General features: G+C 43.1%; 1 protein-coding gene across 6 annotated transcripts in view; it reads right to left on the minus strand.

Annotated features, from left to right (window-relative positions):
- Window positions 1–18: 18 nt before the first annotated feature.
- The window catches only part of LOC106599379 (sodium- and chloride-dependent glycine transporter 1), a 95848-nt gene continuing 76938 nt past the window's right edge, over window positions 19–18928 (minus strand). For all 6 annotated transcript variants that reach the window (XM_014190585.3, XM_082973378.1, XM_082973377.1 and 3 more), the window contains 12 exons: window positions 14861–15017; window positions 13476–13607; window positions 12937–13222; window positions 11567–11699; window positions 11219–11353; window positions 10864–10967; window positions 6542–6779; window positions 5716–5850; window positions 5433–5532; window positions 5202–5302; window positions 4760–4930; window positions 19–4477 (listed from right to left, as the gene is read on the minus strand). In XM_014190585.3, the coding sequence (XP_014046060.1) occupies window positions 4259–4477; window positions 4760–4930; window positions 5202–5302; window positions 5433–5532; window positions 5716–5850; window positions 6542–6779; window positions 10864–10967; window positions 11219–11353; window positions 11567–11699; window positions 12937–13222; window positions 13476–13607; window positions 14861–15017 (1911 nt within the window). In that variant the 3' untranslated portion in view covers window positions 19–4258. The remainder of the gene's footprint in view (window positions 4478–4759; window positions 4931–5201; window positions 5303–5432; window positions 5533–5715; window positions 5851–6541; window positions 6780–10863; window positions 10968–11218; window positions 11354–11566; window positions 11700–12936; window positions 13223–13475; window positions 13608–14860; window positions 15018–18928) is intronic.

Below are 18928 nucleotides of genomic sequence, written 5' to 3' on the forward strand. Positions count from 1 at the left end.
ACATGAACCACACTTGAGTGATCTTTAAAATAGATTTTATTTACCATTTGTAATGGAACAGTTTACGATATAGAGCTGACATGACTAAGACAATTCAATGGATTTTGGCCCTAAGGTTCAAGAGACATGGTTAGATATATATGAGAAAGTACCAGTACTGTGTTCATTTCATTTGTGCTTTATTCTCCACTATGATAGAATTTACATTGGCATAACATTGTGTCTTCTCTGCTGACATGCTGACACAGCAGCTTGTGCAGACCACTGTAAAGGCCTTATTTCAAAATGGAAGTTTGTATTGTTAAATATGTTATAAACACAAATGACTTGATTTAAAGTGCTGAAAAAAAAACGTGTAAAAACATGTTTATGAGTTAGAAATTCAAGAGATCTCCTCGGTGATTGTAGAAAACCACAGAATAGATAAATCACAGTTTTAGTACAGTAGAGGCCGACTATCAGTTTTCAGAATTGGTAACGTATTCATTTCTTACATCCCATATATAGATGACTTACTACAGCGATTTCTAAATGAGATGAAAAACAATGTCCAAAAAATATGAATATTCATCTAATGTGTCCTTGAGTGTACATTTTTCACTACCTGCTTAATATTAATTTGGAAGGAAAGATCTCACCAAATGCCAAGTTAATGAAATAATAATCCCAGTGCAAAAAGGGAAGAATAAGATAAGATTCTTACTCTGGATATGAGACATTTGGTTGAACCCATTCCTTATTGTCCAATTAGTTTATATTCTAAAACACTTCCCCAATACATTGATATTTTGTTGTAATGTCATATTTATTGCAGTTACAATGTTACCGATTTTGGTGTTTGATTTCTGTCATCTTTTTTTTGCCGCATATGCACGTGTAAAATACTCCATCAAATTGAAAAGGCCAGTCTCGTTACACAAAGGAATTTACAGCACAGTCACTATATTGTAACCGGATGTCGCTGCAGTATAGTACCACGGTGTTGGCTTAATACTATTGGCATTATTACTATGTAAAATGGATTAATACTGTTATTATATACTTTCCCCAACCGTCATGTACCTCCAACAGAACATACTGTAAAATGCAAATTTCAAGTTTCAACCCAAGCTTTTGTTTGGCAATACTTTTGATATCAGCTGGCTTTTAGAACACGATAAAGGTAGTGTCACCGAACATGGATGATTCAATTGTGACAATAAAATATATATTTTTGTTAGTAAAAAAAACAAAAGATCTCTTAAAAGGTAGATTGTGTTTTGTTACATGACAAAATTGATAGTTACTGATTGATTAGAATTACATGACATCAATACTGACACTATCCTGATCTAAGAACAGTACTCAGTAGTAAGGTATCGACTACACACAAATACATATTACACTTAACATCGGCTACTTTTACCACAAGAAAAAATCCTGCCTACCCCCAAATAAAAACAAATAAACACACAAACACCAGTTTTTACATGACTGTACAAGTATCTGATAGAGGAAGAGTTCGGTGGACAGCAGAGACCAAACGGTTGCAATAGCATGGTGGTTATCCTTAACTTACTAGCGACTGTAGCTAATAAATAAGAGGACTACAAGTCAACAGTTTAACAGTAACAGGAGGAAGAAGAAATAAAAGTCCTAGAGGACTCCCTGGAAGTATCCAGAGGCAACCTGACCTGAGCCGGCATGTCTAGAATAATCATACACCGTTTCATTCTGTTATCAAATCCTGTCATCAGGGCCATTATATACTAACCCACTTTAGCTCAACCATTTACACCTGCTGTAAACTCCTTATTACCAAAATGATATGAATCCATAGTGTATAGAACACATCAGTTAAAACCATCATCATTATTAATATCCTGTGCTATTCCAGGACCACTCCTACTCTGCTTTAGAACAGGTTGATTCGTGTGGCCGTACTGTGCTTCTATCAGCGTCATAGGAGAACACACTAGTCTGTTGTCATCTGAAGTAAAGCTTGAGTCTGTTGGGCTGCGTCTAACCTACTGGTGTGCTTTTTGTGTTAGTTCAAATAGCCAACGAGTTTGGGTACGTCTCAAATGGCACCCTATTCCCTTTATAGTGCACTACTTTTGACCAGAGCCCTAGTGCCCTACACAGGCAATAAGAGGCTAATTGGAGCCAAATAACCAAAGACTTTCACCACTAAGTAACTACCTACTCCCCTGAGTGTCTGGATAGCTAACTGTCATGACACTTTTAACACAGAGAAACTGAAGTAAAATGGAAGGAGAACAACTCGGTCATATATTCGACAGCAGAAAGTGGATTTATGCAGTCAGACAAAGATGTTGAATATTATATACAGTGACGTACTGGTTAAAGAAAAAAGAAAACATCTGAAGTTTCACTAAGATGCGATGCTCTAGCACTTAAGCAGCTGCATTGCCAGACTACCTCTCTCTATCAGTGCAGGCCAGGCAAGGACCCAGTGGTTCACAGTGTTACCACAGACAGGTCTTTGCCTCACTGCAACACAGATGCAACGCAACAGAGCGGAGACGAATGCATTGAATTGGATAGAGAGATGGGACTTCTTGACAATTGCCAATTCCAGCAATCTGTGCTAGCACAACCCCACAGCATCCTGCCACAAAGTGACTGAAATACATCTCCCTCCCACTCCAACCCCCTAAAATAAATCAATTACCAATAAAAATCAAGTCATGGATGAGGAATGGTAAACATTACTGTTATTTCTCAAGATAGTGTAGCTTCTTTACAAAATAAACATGTCTTCCTTATAATTATTTACTATGTTACTTTACAATAATGAAAGATAAAATAAGATAATTCTATTGACAGAACGATACAACTACATATAAACTACATAATTCAGTAACTGATTTTTTTTTATCTTGTGGAGACAAACTCCATCTCCAGGCCAACCAATGGCTTCTCTCCTTCCTGTTTCCACATCCAATCATACCACTACTTGGCTCAGAGCTTTAAAACGCCTGTAAATACACATATTTTCCTCTGCAAAGACACCTGCTGATGCAAGTCTCTCAGTTTTGAAAAAGTTAACAAAGACACATACTCCAGCTATGCCACCGAGATATTAAAGTTCATGCATGTTTAACATGTTTTTGGTAACATGCCTTGTTGGAGCAAATCCTACTTGTGAGTAACAGAGGCTATGACGCAACACCACTGTGTCCTCCCTCCTTGTTATGCTACAGATGTAGGACCTTCATTTGATCACTCTGTTGTGGCATGATTATTTTCCTGGTGTTAAAAAACGGGTCAAATTAAGATCCTACATCTGTAGCTGCTTCTGTCGTCAATTAAACGTTCCCTTCACAAGTGAGATGCCACATCTTGAGATGCATTTCCCACGGAAATACCTGGAAGACTAAAAGAGAGATGGCACTTTATTGTACTCAGTTGCATCCATCCACCCATTTGTTTTTGTGTGTGAACATGTTATGGTTGTCTTTTACTTAGCTCCCTTTTTTATGTAAAGCCTACCATAATCAAATAAAATGTACTCAGGTATTGAACTTGTTCAGTAAGTAGTAGATTATTTTGGGACCCTGAGAATGGGCATCGGGAAATCATGGGCGTTAGTCAGGGTAGGTGTTCAGAAAGCTGGAGACCAACATTCTGTGTGTGTGTGTGGGGAGTTGGTTCTGTAATGTATGTTAGTTGTTTGCCAACATTGGAAGTAGAATGGCTTTACTGTGTTGTTCAAATAAAATATTTAGGAGTAGCTAAATAGCCATTGGCTTACTCCAATATGAGTTGTTCTGGGTAACCCTAAAGCAGCATACATAACAGTCTGAGTAGTGGAGACTATCATGTATTAGAGGGTACTGAGAGCCAAAAGCTATACCGTAGATAAAACAACAGAAGGGAAGGATCAGTCCCTAGAGTGGTGCCATGTGTCTACACTGACCCAAAGAACATTTGGTCTCCAGCTTTAAAACCGCCAGCACTGTCGCTAGAAAAGTTGCCAATTCCGAGTGGATTTCTTTACAGTGTATATTTCTACTTCAACTCCTGCATAATATGAAGAAGAGAACAAATAACGTGTTTACAAGAAACTGCATCATGAAATGATGTTGAAACGAGAAATACAATTCTTTTGGATGATGACCAATTTCTCTAGAGGTTAGAAATAATAAGCCCTTACAATATGTAAAGGTCTCCAGCGAGCGGGTTTTCCCCACAGTGCGGTGGGAAAGGGTGAGGGGTGGTTGGGAGGGGGCTGGAGCTGGCCCAGGGGGGGCCTCTATGCGCTGGGGGTAGTGTTGTGTGCTGTGGAGCCGTTGCTGCCCTGGATGGTGAGGCTGATCTCATCCCTCTTCTCATCCTCCTTCTCCTTCAGCTCCTCTTTCAGGGGACGCACCTCCACTTCTCCCTCTGAGCTTGGGGCGGCGTAGTGGCCTATCCGGTGCTCACTCAGGGCCGGGCCCCACTTTATGTCCGCCTTGCATGAATTCTTCAACCGCTGTAAGGGGTAAAGGTTCAGAGGTCAATGTGATGGGAAGGACACAGGTGTATTATTTATTGTTAATTAGAGGCAGGTAAAGAAGGTGAGAAAGTTCTGGAATAACATAACACCAAATCGGGTTCTCTTTTACTATCCTTCATTTCTTTCAGTTCAAAGACCTTCGGCAACATGTGCCATTCAACATAAAAAACGAAAACACTTCCTCTACTAGTGCGAACAACGTCTGCTTCCAATACTAAAGACAGACAGAGCTCTAAACAGAGATCCTGTGGATTTTACCTCCAAAAATGTTGTTCCCTCGGACTTGGAGATCTTGTAGAGAGCATAGATGGGTATACATGTGACAGAGGACATGGCCATAAGGAAGCCGATGGCTAGGGACCAGCCGGGGTACACGTAGTCATTGTAGGTGATGGGCTTATACTGGATCACTGTGAAGATCAGGATGAACTGCAAATACAAAGAGAGGAGAGGGATCACCAGGGTCAAGTCATTTATTTGAACAGAATATACCCTATTTCAATCCTCATACGGTACATATCTTCATCGATCACTTGTGTGTGTCTTACGTCATTCTGGTATTCTGGCAGGTGTTTTGCACGACAGGTTTTGTTGAGCAATACAGATTAGCGAGGATTAGACAAGCGGAATGGAATGCAGAGCAGGTCAAGCCTCTAAAACATGTCAACAAGGAGGCACTGGGTGGTAGCTGCTATCTTACAGATATGATGATGGGCGACACGAATCTCCAGCAGACCCGGAAGAAGATGGGAGGGGGGAAACCCAGCATCATCTCAACGTCCTTGAAGTATTTCTTGTGTCCTGAACACAAACAGTACAGCATGTTGTCAGTCATTCCATTCCAGTCAGTTTGATTAGCTTTCACCAATAGCGTTGGCAGAGCATTGTGGACGATAGGCATTTAGAATCGAGGAAAGACAGTTGGACTCACCATAGACGTACATGATGCAGATGCACATGATGCAGGAGATGATAACCAGAGAGAAACTAGCAGCGTAGTTATCCATGAGCAGTAGCCAGTAGATCCCAGCCTAAATACACGAGAGCACAGGTAGAGAACACAACATCAGTATACATCCTGAATATTTGGATTATTAAGTGTGTGTTTATGTGTGTGTACACATGCATGTGTAAGTTTGTGTGTATGTGTGTGTGTGTGTGTGTGTGTGTGTGTGTGTGTGTGTCTGTGTGTGTAAACATCTCCAGTCCATTACCTGTGTGGTGAGCGGCACCCCCAGCAGGAAGCCCACTATAGCCACTCCTCCTGTGACCACCGTCTTGTTCCTAATGATCCAGTCAGTACCGATCTCATCCACGATGGCCGTCACCAGGGTCTCCAGCAGGCAGAACTGCACACCGGGACACACACTGACAGGTCAACACTCAGCAGTGACTTTTATATCTACTTCTCTCAACAACAAAAAAACACTTTCTCCAACATAAAAAAAATCTAGTTGAGCCCCATTGACTTTTGGCAGCCATTGTTATTGTTTTGTTGATGAAGCGGAGGTGGGGAGAGTTGCACATCGTGGTAAAAAAAAAACATGTTCTGCTATTCTATCAAATCAACCTTTATTTGTCACATGCGCCAAATACAACAAGTGTTGACTTTACTGTGAAATGCTTACTTACAAGCCCTTAACCAACAGTGCAGTTCAAGAAGAAAAAATATTGAACACAATAAGAATAACGAGGCGATAAACAGGGGGCACCGGTTAGTTGAGGTAATTTGTATATGTAGGTGGGGGTGAAGTGACTATTCATAGATAATAAACAGCGAGTAGCAGCAGTGTACAAAAGGGAGGGGCGGTCAATGTAAATTATCTGGTGGCGATGTTATGAATTGTTCAGCAGTCTTATGGCTTGGGGGTAGAAGCTGTTGAGGAGTCTTTTGATCCTAGACATGCATGCAATGATGTCAGAGAGAATAAACAGTGTTACCCTATTCCCTACATAGTGCACTACTTTTGACCAGAACCACACGGTAATAGGGTGCCATTTGGGACAAAGCCAGGATATGATGGTGGTAGACTGACTCACCTGCGTCCCCAGGCCCAGCAGGATGAGCATGAAGAAGAAGAGCAGGGACCAGAGGGGGGAGATGGGCAGCAGAGTGAGGGCCTCTGGGTAGGCCACGAAGGCCAGGCCGGGGCCGTGGTCGGCCACCTCAGATACATCTACGTTCAGGTGGTGGGCCATGAAGCCCAGGATGGAGAAGATGACGAAGCCTGCATACACGCTGGTCGCACAGTTGGTGATGCTGATGATGATGCTGTCCCTGTATGGGTAACCAATCAAAGGAGAGAAAACAGGAAGAGAAGGTTATTAGTATATTACACTAACCAACATTAAGTTGGATCTGTCCAATGTATCTGTCCTACGTTTGCCCACTGACAAAGAAAGGATCAGTCTATAATTTTAATGGTAGGTTTATTTGAACAGTGAGAGACAGAATAACAACAAAAATATCCAGAAAAACGCATGTCAAAAATGTTATAAATTGATTTGCATTTTAATGAGGGAAATAAGTATTTGACCCCCTCTCAATCAGAAAGATTTCTGGCTCCCAGGTGTCTTTTATACAGGTAACGAGCTGAGATTAGGAGCACACTCTTAAAGGGAGAGCTCCTAACCGCAGCTTGTTACCTGTATAAAAGACACCTGTCCACAGAAGCAATCAATCAATCAGATTCCAAACTCTCCACCATGGCCAAGACCAAAGAGCTCTCCAAGGATGTCAGGGACAAGATTGTAGACCTACACAAGGCTGGAATGGGCTACAAGACCATCGCCAAGCAGCTTGGTGAGAAGGTGACAACATTTGGTGCGATTATTCGCAAATGGAAGAAACACAAAAGAACTGTCAATCTCCCTCGGCCTGGCGCTCCATGCAAGATTTCACCTTGTGGAGTTGCAATGATCATTAGAATGGTGAGGAATCAGCCCAGAACCTACACGGGAGGATCTTGTCAATGATCTCAAGGCAGCTGGGACCATAGTCACCAAGAAAACAATTGGTAACACACTCCGCCGTGAAGGTCTGAAATCCTGCAGCGCCCGCAAGGTCCCCCTACTCAAGAATACATATACATGCCCGTCTGAAGTTTGCCAATGAACATCTGAATGACTCAGAGGACAACTGGTGAAAGTGTTGTGGTCAGATGAGACCAAAATGGAGCTCTTTGACATCAACTCAACTCGCCGTGTTTGGAGGAGGAATGCTGCCTATGACACCAAGAACACCATCTCCACCGTCAAACATGGAGGTGGAAACATTATGCTTTGGGGGTGTTTTTCTGCTAAGGGGACAGGACAACTTCACCGCATCAAAGGGACGATGGACGGGGCCATGTACCGTCAAATCTTGGGTGCGAACCTCCTTCCCTCAGCCAGGGCATTGAAAATGGGTCGTGGATGGGTATTCCAGCATGACAATGACCCAAAACACACGGCCAAGGCAACAAAGGAGTGGCTCAAGAAGAAGCACATTAAGGTCCTGGAATGGCCTAGCCAGTCTCCAGACCTTAATCCCATAGAAAATCTGTGGAGGGAGCTGAAGGTTCGAGTTGCCAAACGTCAGCCTCGAAACCTTAATGACTTGGAGAAGATCTGCAAAGAGGAGTGGGACAAAATCCCTCCTGAGATGTGTGCAAACCTGGTGGCCAACTACAAGAAACGTCTGACCTCTGTGATTGCCAACAAGGGTTTTGCCACCAAGTACTAAGTCATGTTTTGCAGAGGGGTCAAATACTTATTTCCCTCATTAAAATGCAACATTTTTGACATGCGTTTTTTCTGGATTTTTGTTGTTGTTATTCTGTCTCTCACTGTTGAAATAAACCTACTATTAAAATTATAGACTGATCATATAGACTGAGACACATCTTTGTAAATTGGCAAACGTACAAAATCAGCAGGGGATCAAATACTTTTTTCCCCCACTGTACATATTTCCAGTTCAAATTCAGACTAAACAGTCTACATCTTAATTGCATAATAACAAATAGTGAGAAATACTGAAGAGAGAGAAAGAGATGTGAGAAATATGTTTCCTGCTTACAGCTGGTGGGTTTGTTAGTTACACTACTTACTACTCTATCATTGATTTGCAGCCAAGAAAGTAACATTACTATCTCTCATAGTAGTAGATGTGAGTTTCTCTTTCAAATAATCCCCTGGCCTTGTACACAGCTAATAGCTAACGTTAGCCAAAGCAAGCTAGCTAGCTATTATTTATAGTGCAACCCCTAAATACAGATGAAGATGAAAAGTGCAACCCCTAAATACAGATGAAGATGAAAAATGATCAGGCCTACTGTACATCTTACTGTAGAAATGATTGTTGAAAACAAGTCCAGGTTGGAACTGTTGGTGTTAAAATACAAGGAATATGTTTTATTCTGAACTGGAATCAACTGATTGAAGCAATATGCTTTTTGAGGCAAACACACTCACATAGTTCTAGATTCCTTATCTACAGCAGGAAGCGGTCTCCTCCCTGACTGAGAAAGCAGTAGATATTCTGAACCAGTTTGGCACCACATACCTATGCGGGTCAGGGTTCTCAACTCTGACATACTTAAAAAAACAAGTGCATAAACAGTCTCAATGCTGAGCATGACCTCAGTGTTGCATAGTCAAAAACTGAGCCCAGAATAGACATGCTTGTTGGAAACTTCAACCAGCCACACACCTCTCATTAGGACTGTGTGTGTGTGTTTTCTGGTCTACATCTGTGTGATGTGATCAATCAGTTTATTCCAGTTCAGAATGAAAACAATATGTATTGTATTTTAAGAGGAACAGTTCCAACCTAGGCTTTCTTTCAACAATCATTTCCACAGTAAGCTGTACATTAGGCCTGATCATGTTTCATCTGTACTGTTACTTAGGGTTGCACTATCAAAAAGCCTGTGTCTGTGTGTGTGTGTGTTCTGTTAAACATCTGCGTGATGTGATCAATCAGTTTGCTCCAGTTCAGAATGAAACGGATTTATTGTATTTTAACAGCAACAGTTCCAACCTAGACAGATATGTCAGAGTGTTTTAATGGGGAACAATACACATGAATAGCTATTTATATGGGTAATTCATTGAATTGTTATTTGTTTCTATCTGTATTACATTTGTTTTAGGCATAAGGGCAATGAAATGTACTGATATGTATGTATAGTTGCATATGTTCCTAAGCTTGGGTCCCAGGAAAACACAGCATTTCTCATTTGGGTCCCAGGCTGAAAGAGTTTAGGAACCCCTGATTTATAGTATACTGTCCATCACTTCTGCCCTTCAACCACACGGTGGTGTTATAGAGAAGAGAAAACCTCTTCCAGTTTCCAGGAGAGTTTTGAGTTGGACTACCGTAAACTACAAAGTTAACAATGCAACCGCAGGCTTAACAGCAGTTAAAAAATGACATAATTTTGTCTCGTTCACTCTCTCAGCGTGATGCCTCTGTCCTCCACCTTCAGTACAGTGGCATGCAGTACACACCATCACACCATACTCCATCAATTCTTGCAATTTGTAGCTGCCCTCCTCTATTCTGCACCATTTCTGTTAATCTCTGCTGACACTGTAGCGTGATCGCACCCAGAGAGGCAACAAAGAGCCTTCCTGATTCACTCTAACTGAGCACGAGGAACTGCAATAGTGTAACCGCTTACACAACTCCAGGGATTTGTCTGCCATTGTAATCCTTGGGCAGGCCGCCGAAGCATTTTTTCGGTTGCCTAAATCCCCAAAAATTTTAAAATACATTTTCGGGATGAAAAACACTTGAAATGTAAACTTAAATGACTAAAACAGATATAAAGTTTGTATAAAATATAATGGACCTACATATTTATAAATAATATAATCTTTGAGAACTAACAATAACCAAAATAAAAGCTACACAGTCAGAGAGAATAGAAAATTCCCAAAACAATGAATTTAGCAGTATTCATGTTGTTATCATGTGTGAGCAAAAGAACACAGCATTAGCCATGGCAAAATGCATAAAATTCCAGGAAATTAGCTTTAAAACTCAGCTCCATGGAGAAATGTGTAGAATTGCAGGAATCTGGCTTAAAAATGCTCAAATTTCTCCACAGCACCAAGATGGGGGCCTCTAAAATGTTCTAAAATTTTTTTTATTGCCATGCCCTCCGCCACACACACCACCTAAGCCCCTTTTTGACACAGAAAAAGACCTGAGCTCTGACAGGAAATGCATCCCAAATGGTACCTTAGTCCCTTTATAGTGCACTACGTCTGACCAGGGCCCAATAGGATGCCATTTGGGACGCGCCCAGGGTTTATTTGGTAGTAAAGTGGAGAGTTTAGGGGGGAACAGTGAGGGGAGAGGAAGAGTAGAGTACCTGTAGCAGTTGTTGTGGAACTTGTTGTAGGAGGCCATAGTGATGAGGCCTCCCCATGCACAGCCCAGAGAGTAGAAGATCTGAGAGGCAGCGTCTCCCCACACCTGGACAGACGCACAAACATGTGTCAGTACAACCACTGAAGAACAACCTTTTTTCATACCTGAGGCATATTACATCTGATCAAGCAGTCTCTTTCGACAGCTGTGTTATGAGAAAGCCAACAAGTCTACGCTATGAAGAGCTACAGAGCTATTATACGAGTAATAAACAGTAACTGTTTACAACTCATATAAAGTATTACTTAAGAATTCCAGGACTTATAACCATGTTATTTCTATATGATTAACCACACCTTAGCGTCGAGGATCTTATGCCACTGTGGGGTCAGGTAGTACTTGATGCCGGTGACAGCTCCCTCCAGGGTGATGCCTCTGATGAACAGGATGGTCAGCACCACGTAGGGGAACGTCGCTGTGAAGTACACCACCTGGAGAGGAGAAGAATGAGCGAGAAGATCTCCTAACGTGTGTCGATTATACACTATGAACAGGAGTTCTTCCTGACTAAGTTATTTGACCTGGAAAAACTACTGGCCCAAACAATGACATTTGGAAATGAGAGAGAGAGAGAGAGAGAGAGAGAGCGAGAGCGAGAGAGAGAGAGAAAGAGAGAGAGAGAGAGAGAAAGAAAGACACCTCACCTTTCCTGAAGACTTGACTCCTCTGATGAGACAGAGGAAGACCACCACCCAGGACACGGCCAGACATCCCAGAATAGGGAGACGGACTTCCCCGAAATTCCCGATGTCGTCTGAGATCTTCAGCACATAGTGTCTGTGGGGATGAGAAAAGATGCATCACAGTGTCTATTCACAACAACAACGTCTGGATAGAGAAACGCGGGATATATAGTTAGTGCCGCCGGGACAAATAATGTCTATACGTTAATTCCTGAAAGATAGAGAAGAAGTATTGTTCGGATGTACCCTGGCATCACAATGAGCGAAGCCCATATGTCAATGCAGCAGCAGCTCGACCAAGACAATGGATTATCTTTTCTGATATACTGACAGACAGCACCACCCGGACGGAAAGCTAAGCCCAAAACATTTAGAAAGTCATTAACCAAAAACACTGTTTCCTTCGAATGGGCCCTATTCTCAATGCTAAGGGGCATAAAACAGCTACACTACTCCCCATGTATTAAGAATCCAGATAATATTATTTTCTAGGGAAATATACTAAACATCTAATAGTGTGTACTTCAGACACAGTGAACGATGAGTAATGCTTGTTGAAGGCTGGATGACTAATCTTAGACCCGGATTAGCAAGGCAAACATTCCTTTACAAAGAGATACACAAACATTCTTTTGTTAACCCATAGTCAAACATGCTTTGTGTCAAAACACTTTGGGTGCTGCTTTACTGAACATACATGTATCTAGGAGTAATAGTGTGCATTAACCCTTGCAGCATCCACTCCAGTCTCTTTAATCTAGTACACCTGAGTCAGAGTCAGCCATGCCCACACCTTCCCACTCAGGTACTGTAGGGTTGGAAAATGACGGTAACTCCGAAAATTCCCAGGTTTTATAGAAATCCCAGTTGGAAAATCCCGGAATCAGAAAGAAATAAGCAGGAAATTCTCCATCCAGGACTTCTGGAAAACCTGTGATTTTTTCCAACTCCACACTCAGGCCTTACTTCCAGCACTCAACAGATCCAGAATAGGGCCGGGACGATACCAGTATCACGATACTCATCAGTATCGTGGCAAGAAAACAAAACATGAATGAACCTTTTAAGGAAAACAGCCCTAATGTTGGAAACAAACGTCTTTATGTTGCCATCCAGAGTCACATTTAGTAATTTTCCAAGCTAAAGCACACAATATTTTACACACAGCAGGTTTTTAAAGCACCAAATAGTTTGGTCTGCTCCGTGTTTTCATTTTTGCCATGGAAAAGAATATTGCGATACAGGTATCGTCACAGCCCTAATCTAGAACAAGATCTTTTGGGATTGAAAGAAAGATTGATAACTGACTCCGGGTCCGGGTTAGGCCTTACTTCCAGTACTCCTCGCTGGGGCTGGTCCTCTTGGTCTTATTGACCACCTCCACGGCGACCTCAGCGGCCCCGGTGACCAGGCTGCGGGTGACGTTGGCCAGGGTGTTGTTGATGCCCGTGGGCGTCACCACGCCGTTGCAGGTGGGCGTGTTCCAGGGGTTGTTGCAGTAGGTCCACGGCAGCAGGTTGGTCATGGAGGAGAAGAAATAGTAGAAGGCGATGCAGATCACCACGTTGTAGTAGATACCGATGTAGGTGGACACCACCATCATTCCGTAGCCCACACCTGGTGAGGGAGAGGGATTGAAACAACATTAGAATGATACCAGAAGCTGAAGAGGTGAATGGATTTCTCTGACTGAAGTAATGTTTAAAAAAAATGACGTTAAGCATTCCAAGCAGACAATAGATGTTGCCATTTATTTTCCATCTTTCAGTTTCCTAAGCATAAGATACAGTCAGTGATTAGTTGGATGCCACTGACCAATAGCAATGATGTAATGCCAACCAATGGCAGCAGTGGTTGTTAACTGACTCACCTTTGAACATAGGGCTGATCCTCCAGACCCCCAGGCATCCCTGGCTGGCGAACTGTCCGAAGGAGAGCTCCAGGAAGAACAGAGGGATCCCACAGAACACAAGCATTATGAAGTAGGGGAACATGAAGGCTCCTGTAAAACAACAATAACATGTGGGTCAGTCAACACTACAGGGACAGGTCAACAGTTAGTCAAGCCAAAACATTTGTATGAAATTGACTAGAATTCAGCTTTGTGTTATTTGAATCTTTACATTTGTACTTATTGTAAGTATGCATATGTTCATTATTGCTCACAACCAATGGCTTACCTAATGGTCATTCAAATGAAAAATAAATCAATATACAGAAAAATTGGTATTCCATGCTGTGACTATATCCTATTTCTGCTACTTATTGCTCTGTGAGTGAGTGGATGGATTTTAAGGTCATGTTTGTGTCTAGAATATAAGTATTTTTCATAAATATAAAAGTTGTCATCCCCAGACATTGACAATATCATATTTTTGCTATGCAATGCTCAGTGAATGAGCAGTCAAATGTTAAGGTCATGTTTGTGTCTAGAATAGAAAAATTGCCTAGCTCATATAGAAAAGTTGGCATCCCATGACAATATCCTATTTCTGCAACGTAATGCAGTGAGGGGTCAGATTGGAAGGAGAGATGTTTATGTCTATGCCAGCCAGAATGAGCCAGAATGAATGAGGTGAGGGAGCATCAAACAGAGCTGGCAGCAATCCTCTGTCTGCTTGACTGGTTTAACGGGGGGGGGGCACTGGGGCCAATAGGTCTGGGGAATAACCTGTCCTCTGGGACTGTAGTCTGAATTCATGTGTTAAAGGAAACACCGGAGATTGAGGAGCAGGCTGTCTGCGACACAAATAGCTCCCTATTACCTATAGTGCACAACTTTTGACCAGAGCATTCTTTTTACCTATAGCCTTGGTCAAAAGTAGTGCACAATATTGGGAATAGGGTGCCTTTTGGGACGTAGCCCAGGCCTCAGCAAGCTGATAGTCTACTGTGGTGTTATTACTGCAGAGCCTTGAGCTACACCAGTCCCCTTGGCTCTATACTCAGCTATGTGATGGTGTGACCTAATGCACAGGATACTGCATCTGTGTGCCCTTCTATGGCGATCCCTGAACACAAAATGTATAGAAGACTAAAGACATCTGTGGGAGTGAAAACATTTGAATTGAGGGGGAATGAAGCCAAGAATGACTTGAATCCATTTGACACAATGTGAGGAACGTAAACTTAAACTTGACAACCTGCTACTTTGATTGCTTTTCAAAACACTGCCAAAATGCATTGTGGATAAACTAGAATGTATCGCTGTCATTACTACTATCTAATCAGTGTGTTGTGAGTGTGAAGACGTACCTCCTCCATTTCTGTAGCAGAGGTAGGGGAACCTCCATACGTTTCCCAGGCCCACGGCATAGCCCACGCTGGTGAGGATAAACTCTATCTGGTTCCCCCAGTTCCCTCTCCTGGAGTTCTTATCCGTCTTCACGGGTTCCCCTGGAACAGCTCCATTCTAGAACACAAAGAGAGAAGAACGTTAGAGATGTTTGAACGTTAAGGGAGACCTGTATTTAGTCTACCTCCAGGCTGGAGTGGGTAGGCCGATTCACTCAATGAGACACAACTCAAGGAATAAGCCTACTCGGTTAACTACCTACATTTGGCTGAATGTACAGTTCCGAGGTGCACTTTGCACCAATATTGAACACAAACCAGTGTGAAATAGGCTACTGTACTAGTGAAAAGTCACTATGCTGCAGTGTAGATGCCCAACACCAACAAAAAGTATTGGTGGCATGTCCGGTAGTGAGGCTAACACTGCGGATGGCAAAATGCACAAATGATTTCATTCTAGAGTACTTCTTTCCTTTTGTCCAGTTACAGGCCTAGTTCTGCATCGCATGTTAGAACTCTGTAGTCGAGGTGGGCGCATTGGTGCAAACTTGATTTAAACTGAAATAACCGTTTGTTGTGTGTCCAAAATCAACATTTGGTCTTGTCGTCCTGATTTGCAGCTTCTTTCCTCCATCTGTCGGCGTCAGATGGTCCTCGTTCTGACCTGACCTCCTCACTATCCCCAAAAGTTCACTGACTAACTAACTCACACAGCCAGAGCAACACATGTTCTCTCCCATGGCACCACAGAACCATTAACAACTATTCAAACATGTTCTAGTTTCAATACAACTCGTTCAGGTAAATGTTATACTACCTTAATCATAAATGTGACAAAGGTTTGGATTGCTGTGGGTTTTTGGTTCTGGTGTCTCCTGGAGTGCACTGTTGGATATTATGTGCAGTCAAAGGGATGTGAAAAGCTAAGTACAGTACACACACACGCGCATGAGGAACAAAAACACACACACACGGTCTAACGGCACCATCTGAGCCTACTTGCTGAGCTCCCCGGGCCATTGCTCCCAGCAGAGTCGGCCTCACGCAGGCAGACAACTTATTCATCATCAAAAGACAAACAAAACAACAGAAAAATCCCATATTTTCGTGATTGCCCCCTAGTGATGTTTGGAGTCTGGTTGCACCCAAATGTTACATTTAAAACAAAGTTAACCTTTTTCACAAGAATCCCCAACCCCTCTGTGTTGAATTGTAAACTAAAGAGGGGATAAATAATACCATATCACCAAACAAAACTCTTGCATATCAATAACATTATTACAGCCAAAATGTCCTTTATTTTCCTCTGGCGGGCCATTGAGTGTGTGAGACGTGTGCGCCTGTGCGGGTGCGTGGGAAAGTGTGTGTGGAGGCTGCTCTCCTCAGGGTGATGCCTGTGTGGTGTGTGTGTGCGCGTGTAAGTGTGTTTTAACTGCTGAGCGTCTGGAGGAGGAGCACCCCTGCTCAGTGCGAGGCGAGGGCAGGGCAGCTGTACAGCTGAGAGGGCCCGGGGTGGAATGAGAGTCCAGCCAACCCACACAACACAACATGGCAGACAGACTGGGTTGCTACATGTTGCCTGCTGACCGGCTGGCCTCCCACCTCCAGCTCTCCCACCTGTGAGAAGCCAAGTCTGTCAACCCATGACGCAACTCATAAACTCAGCAAAAAAAGAAACGTCCTCTCACTGTCAACTGCGTTTCTTTTCAGCAAAATTAACATGTGTAAATATTTGTATGAACATAACAAGATTCAACAACTGAGGCATAAACTGAACAAGTTCCACAGACATGTGACTAATAGAAATGGAATAATGTGTCCCTGAACAAAGGGGGGGTCAAAATCAAAAGTAACAGTCAGTATCTGGTGTGGCCACCAGCTGCATTAAGTACTGCAGTGCATCTGCTCCTCATGGACTGCACCAGATTTGCCAGTTCTTGCTGTGAGATGTTACCCCACTCATCCACCAAGGCATCTGCAAGTTCCAATACATTTCTGGGGGGAATGGCCCTAGCCCTCACCCTCCGATCCAACAGGTCCCAGACATGCTCAATGGGATTGAGATCCGGGCTCTTCGCTGGCCATGGCAGAACACTGACATTCCTGTCTTGCAGGAAATCACGCACAGAACGAGCAGTATGGCTGGTGGCATTGTCATGCTGGAGGGTCATGTCAGAATGAGCCTGCAGGAAGGGTACCACATGAGGGAGGAGGATGTCTTCCCTGTAACGCACAGCATTGAGATTGCCTGCAATGACAACAAGCTCAGTACGATGATGCTGTGACACATCACTCCAGACCATGACGGACCCTCCACCTCCAAATCGATCCTGCTCCAGAGTACAGGCCTCGGTGTAACTCTCATTCCTTCGACGATAAACGAAAATCCGACCATCACCCCTGGTGAGACAAAACTGCGACTCGTCAGTGAAGAGCACTTTTTGCCAGTCCTGTCTGGTCCAGCAACGGTGGGTTTGTGCCCATAGGCGACGTTGTTGCCGGTGATGTCTGGTGAGGACCTGCCTTACAACAGACCTACAAGCCCTCAGTCCAGCCTCTCTCTGTCACGTCCTGACCAGTAAAGGGGTTATTTGTTATTGTAGTTTGGTCAGGACGTGGCAGGGGGTGTTTGTTTTATGTGGTTCCGGGGTTTTTTGGTTTATGTTCTATGTTAGTATATTTCTATGTTCTAGTCTAGTCCTTCTAATTCTATGTTTAGGGTTTTGATCGACCTTCAATTGGAGGCAGCTGTTCCTCGTTGCCTCTGATTGAAGGTCCTATGTATAGGGGTGTTTTTGTATTGGGATTTGTGGGTAGTTGTCTCCTGTTTTGTGTCTGTGCACCTGACAGGACTGTTTAGTGGCGTTCGTTGTTTTTTTGTATACGTATTTCTTTTGTTTTTCCTTCTTTTCAATTGAATAAAGAAGATGTGTATACACGTTCCTGCTGCACCTTGGTCCAATCCTTACGGCAACCGTGACAGTCTCAGCCTATTGCGGACAGTCTGAGCACTGATGGAGGGATTGTGCGTTCCTGGTGTAACTCGGGCAGTTGTTGTTGCCATCCTGTACCTGTCCTGCAGGTGTGATGTTCGGATGTACCGATCCTGTGCAGGTATTGTTACACGTGGTCTGCCACGGCGAGGACGATCAGCTGTCCGTCCTGTCTCCCTGTAGCGCTGTCTTAGGCGTCTCACAGTACGGACACTGCAATTTATTGCCCTGGCCACATCTGCAGTCCTCATGCCTCCTTGCAGCATGCCTAAGGCACGTTCACGCAGATAAGCAAGGACCCTGGGCATCTTTCTTTTGGTGTCAGTAGTAAGGCCTCTTTAGTGTCCTAAGTTTTCATAACTGTGACCTTAATTGCCTACCGTCTGTAAGCTGTTAGTGTCTTAATGACCGTTCCACAGGTGCATGTTCATTAATTGTTTATGGTTCATTGAACAAGCATGGGAAACAGTATTTAAACCCTTTACAATGAAGATCTGTGAAGTTATTTGGATTTTTACGAATTATCTTTGAAAGACAGGGTCCTGAAAAAGGGACGTCTCTTTTTTTGCTGAGATTAGTTCACTCATAGTAACATACTCAGCACATAAAACATAAAAACTTGGACTTAAAATGCTCTACATAGGCTTATCCAAGCATTGATCCGACTTGATTCCATACATGAGGCATGATTTGTAAACTATAGAGAACATTATTTCTAGGATTTGCATCATTCCAACTCCTGTCCACTTCACCATCTGTTCCGATTCTCTCTCCAGGCTATCTCTCTGACCTGGCTATTAGGCTGTGCCCCAAATGTCACCTTATTCTATACACCCTATGGGGCCTGGTCAAAAGCAGAGCACTAAATAGGCAATGGGGTGACAGACTGCCTGATTCAGATCCACACACTCAGCCCCATCTCTTCCCTTCCCATCCCATCCCATCCTCACCGCACGCCCAGCTGGGCCCATCTGCCCTTTACGTAAACACATTCTATTCTCTCTCTTCTTCTCTCTGAGGGGCCCTTCCAAATCAG

Source organism: Salmo salar, chromosome 03 (genome assembly GCF_965601325.2).
Source record: "Salmo salar chromosome 03, fSalSal1, whole genome shotgun sequence".
NCBI classification, from domain to species: Eukaryota; Metazoa; Chordata; class Actinopteri; order Salmoniformes; family Salmonidae; genus Salmo; species Salmo salar.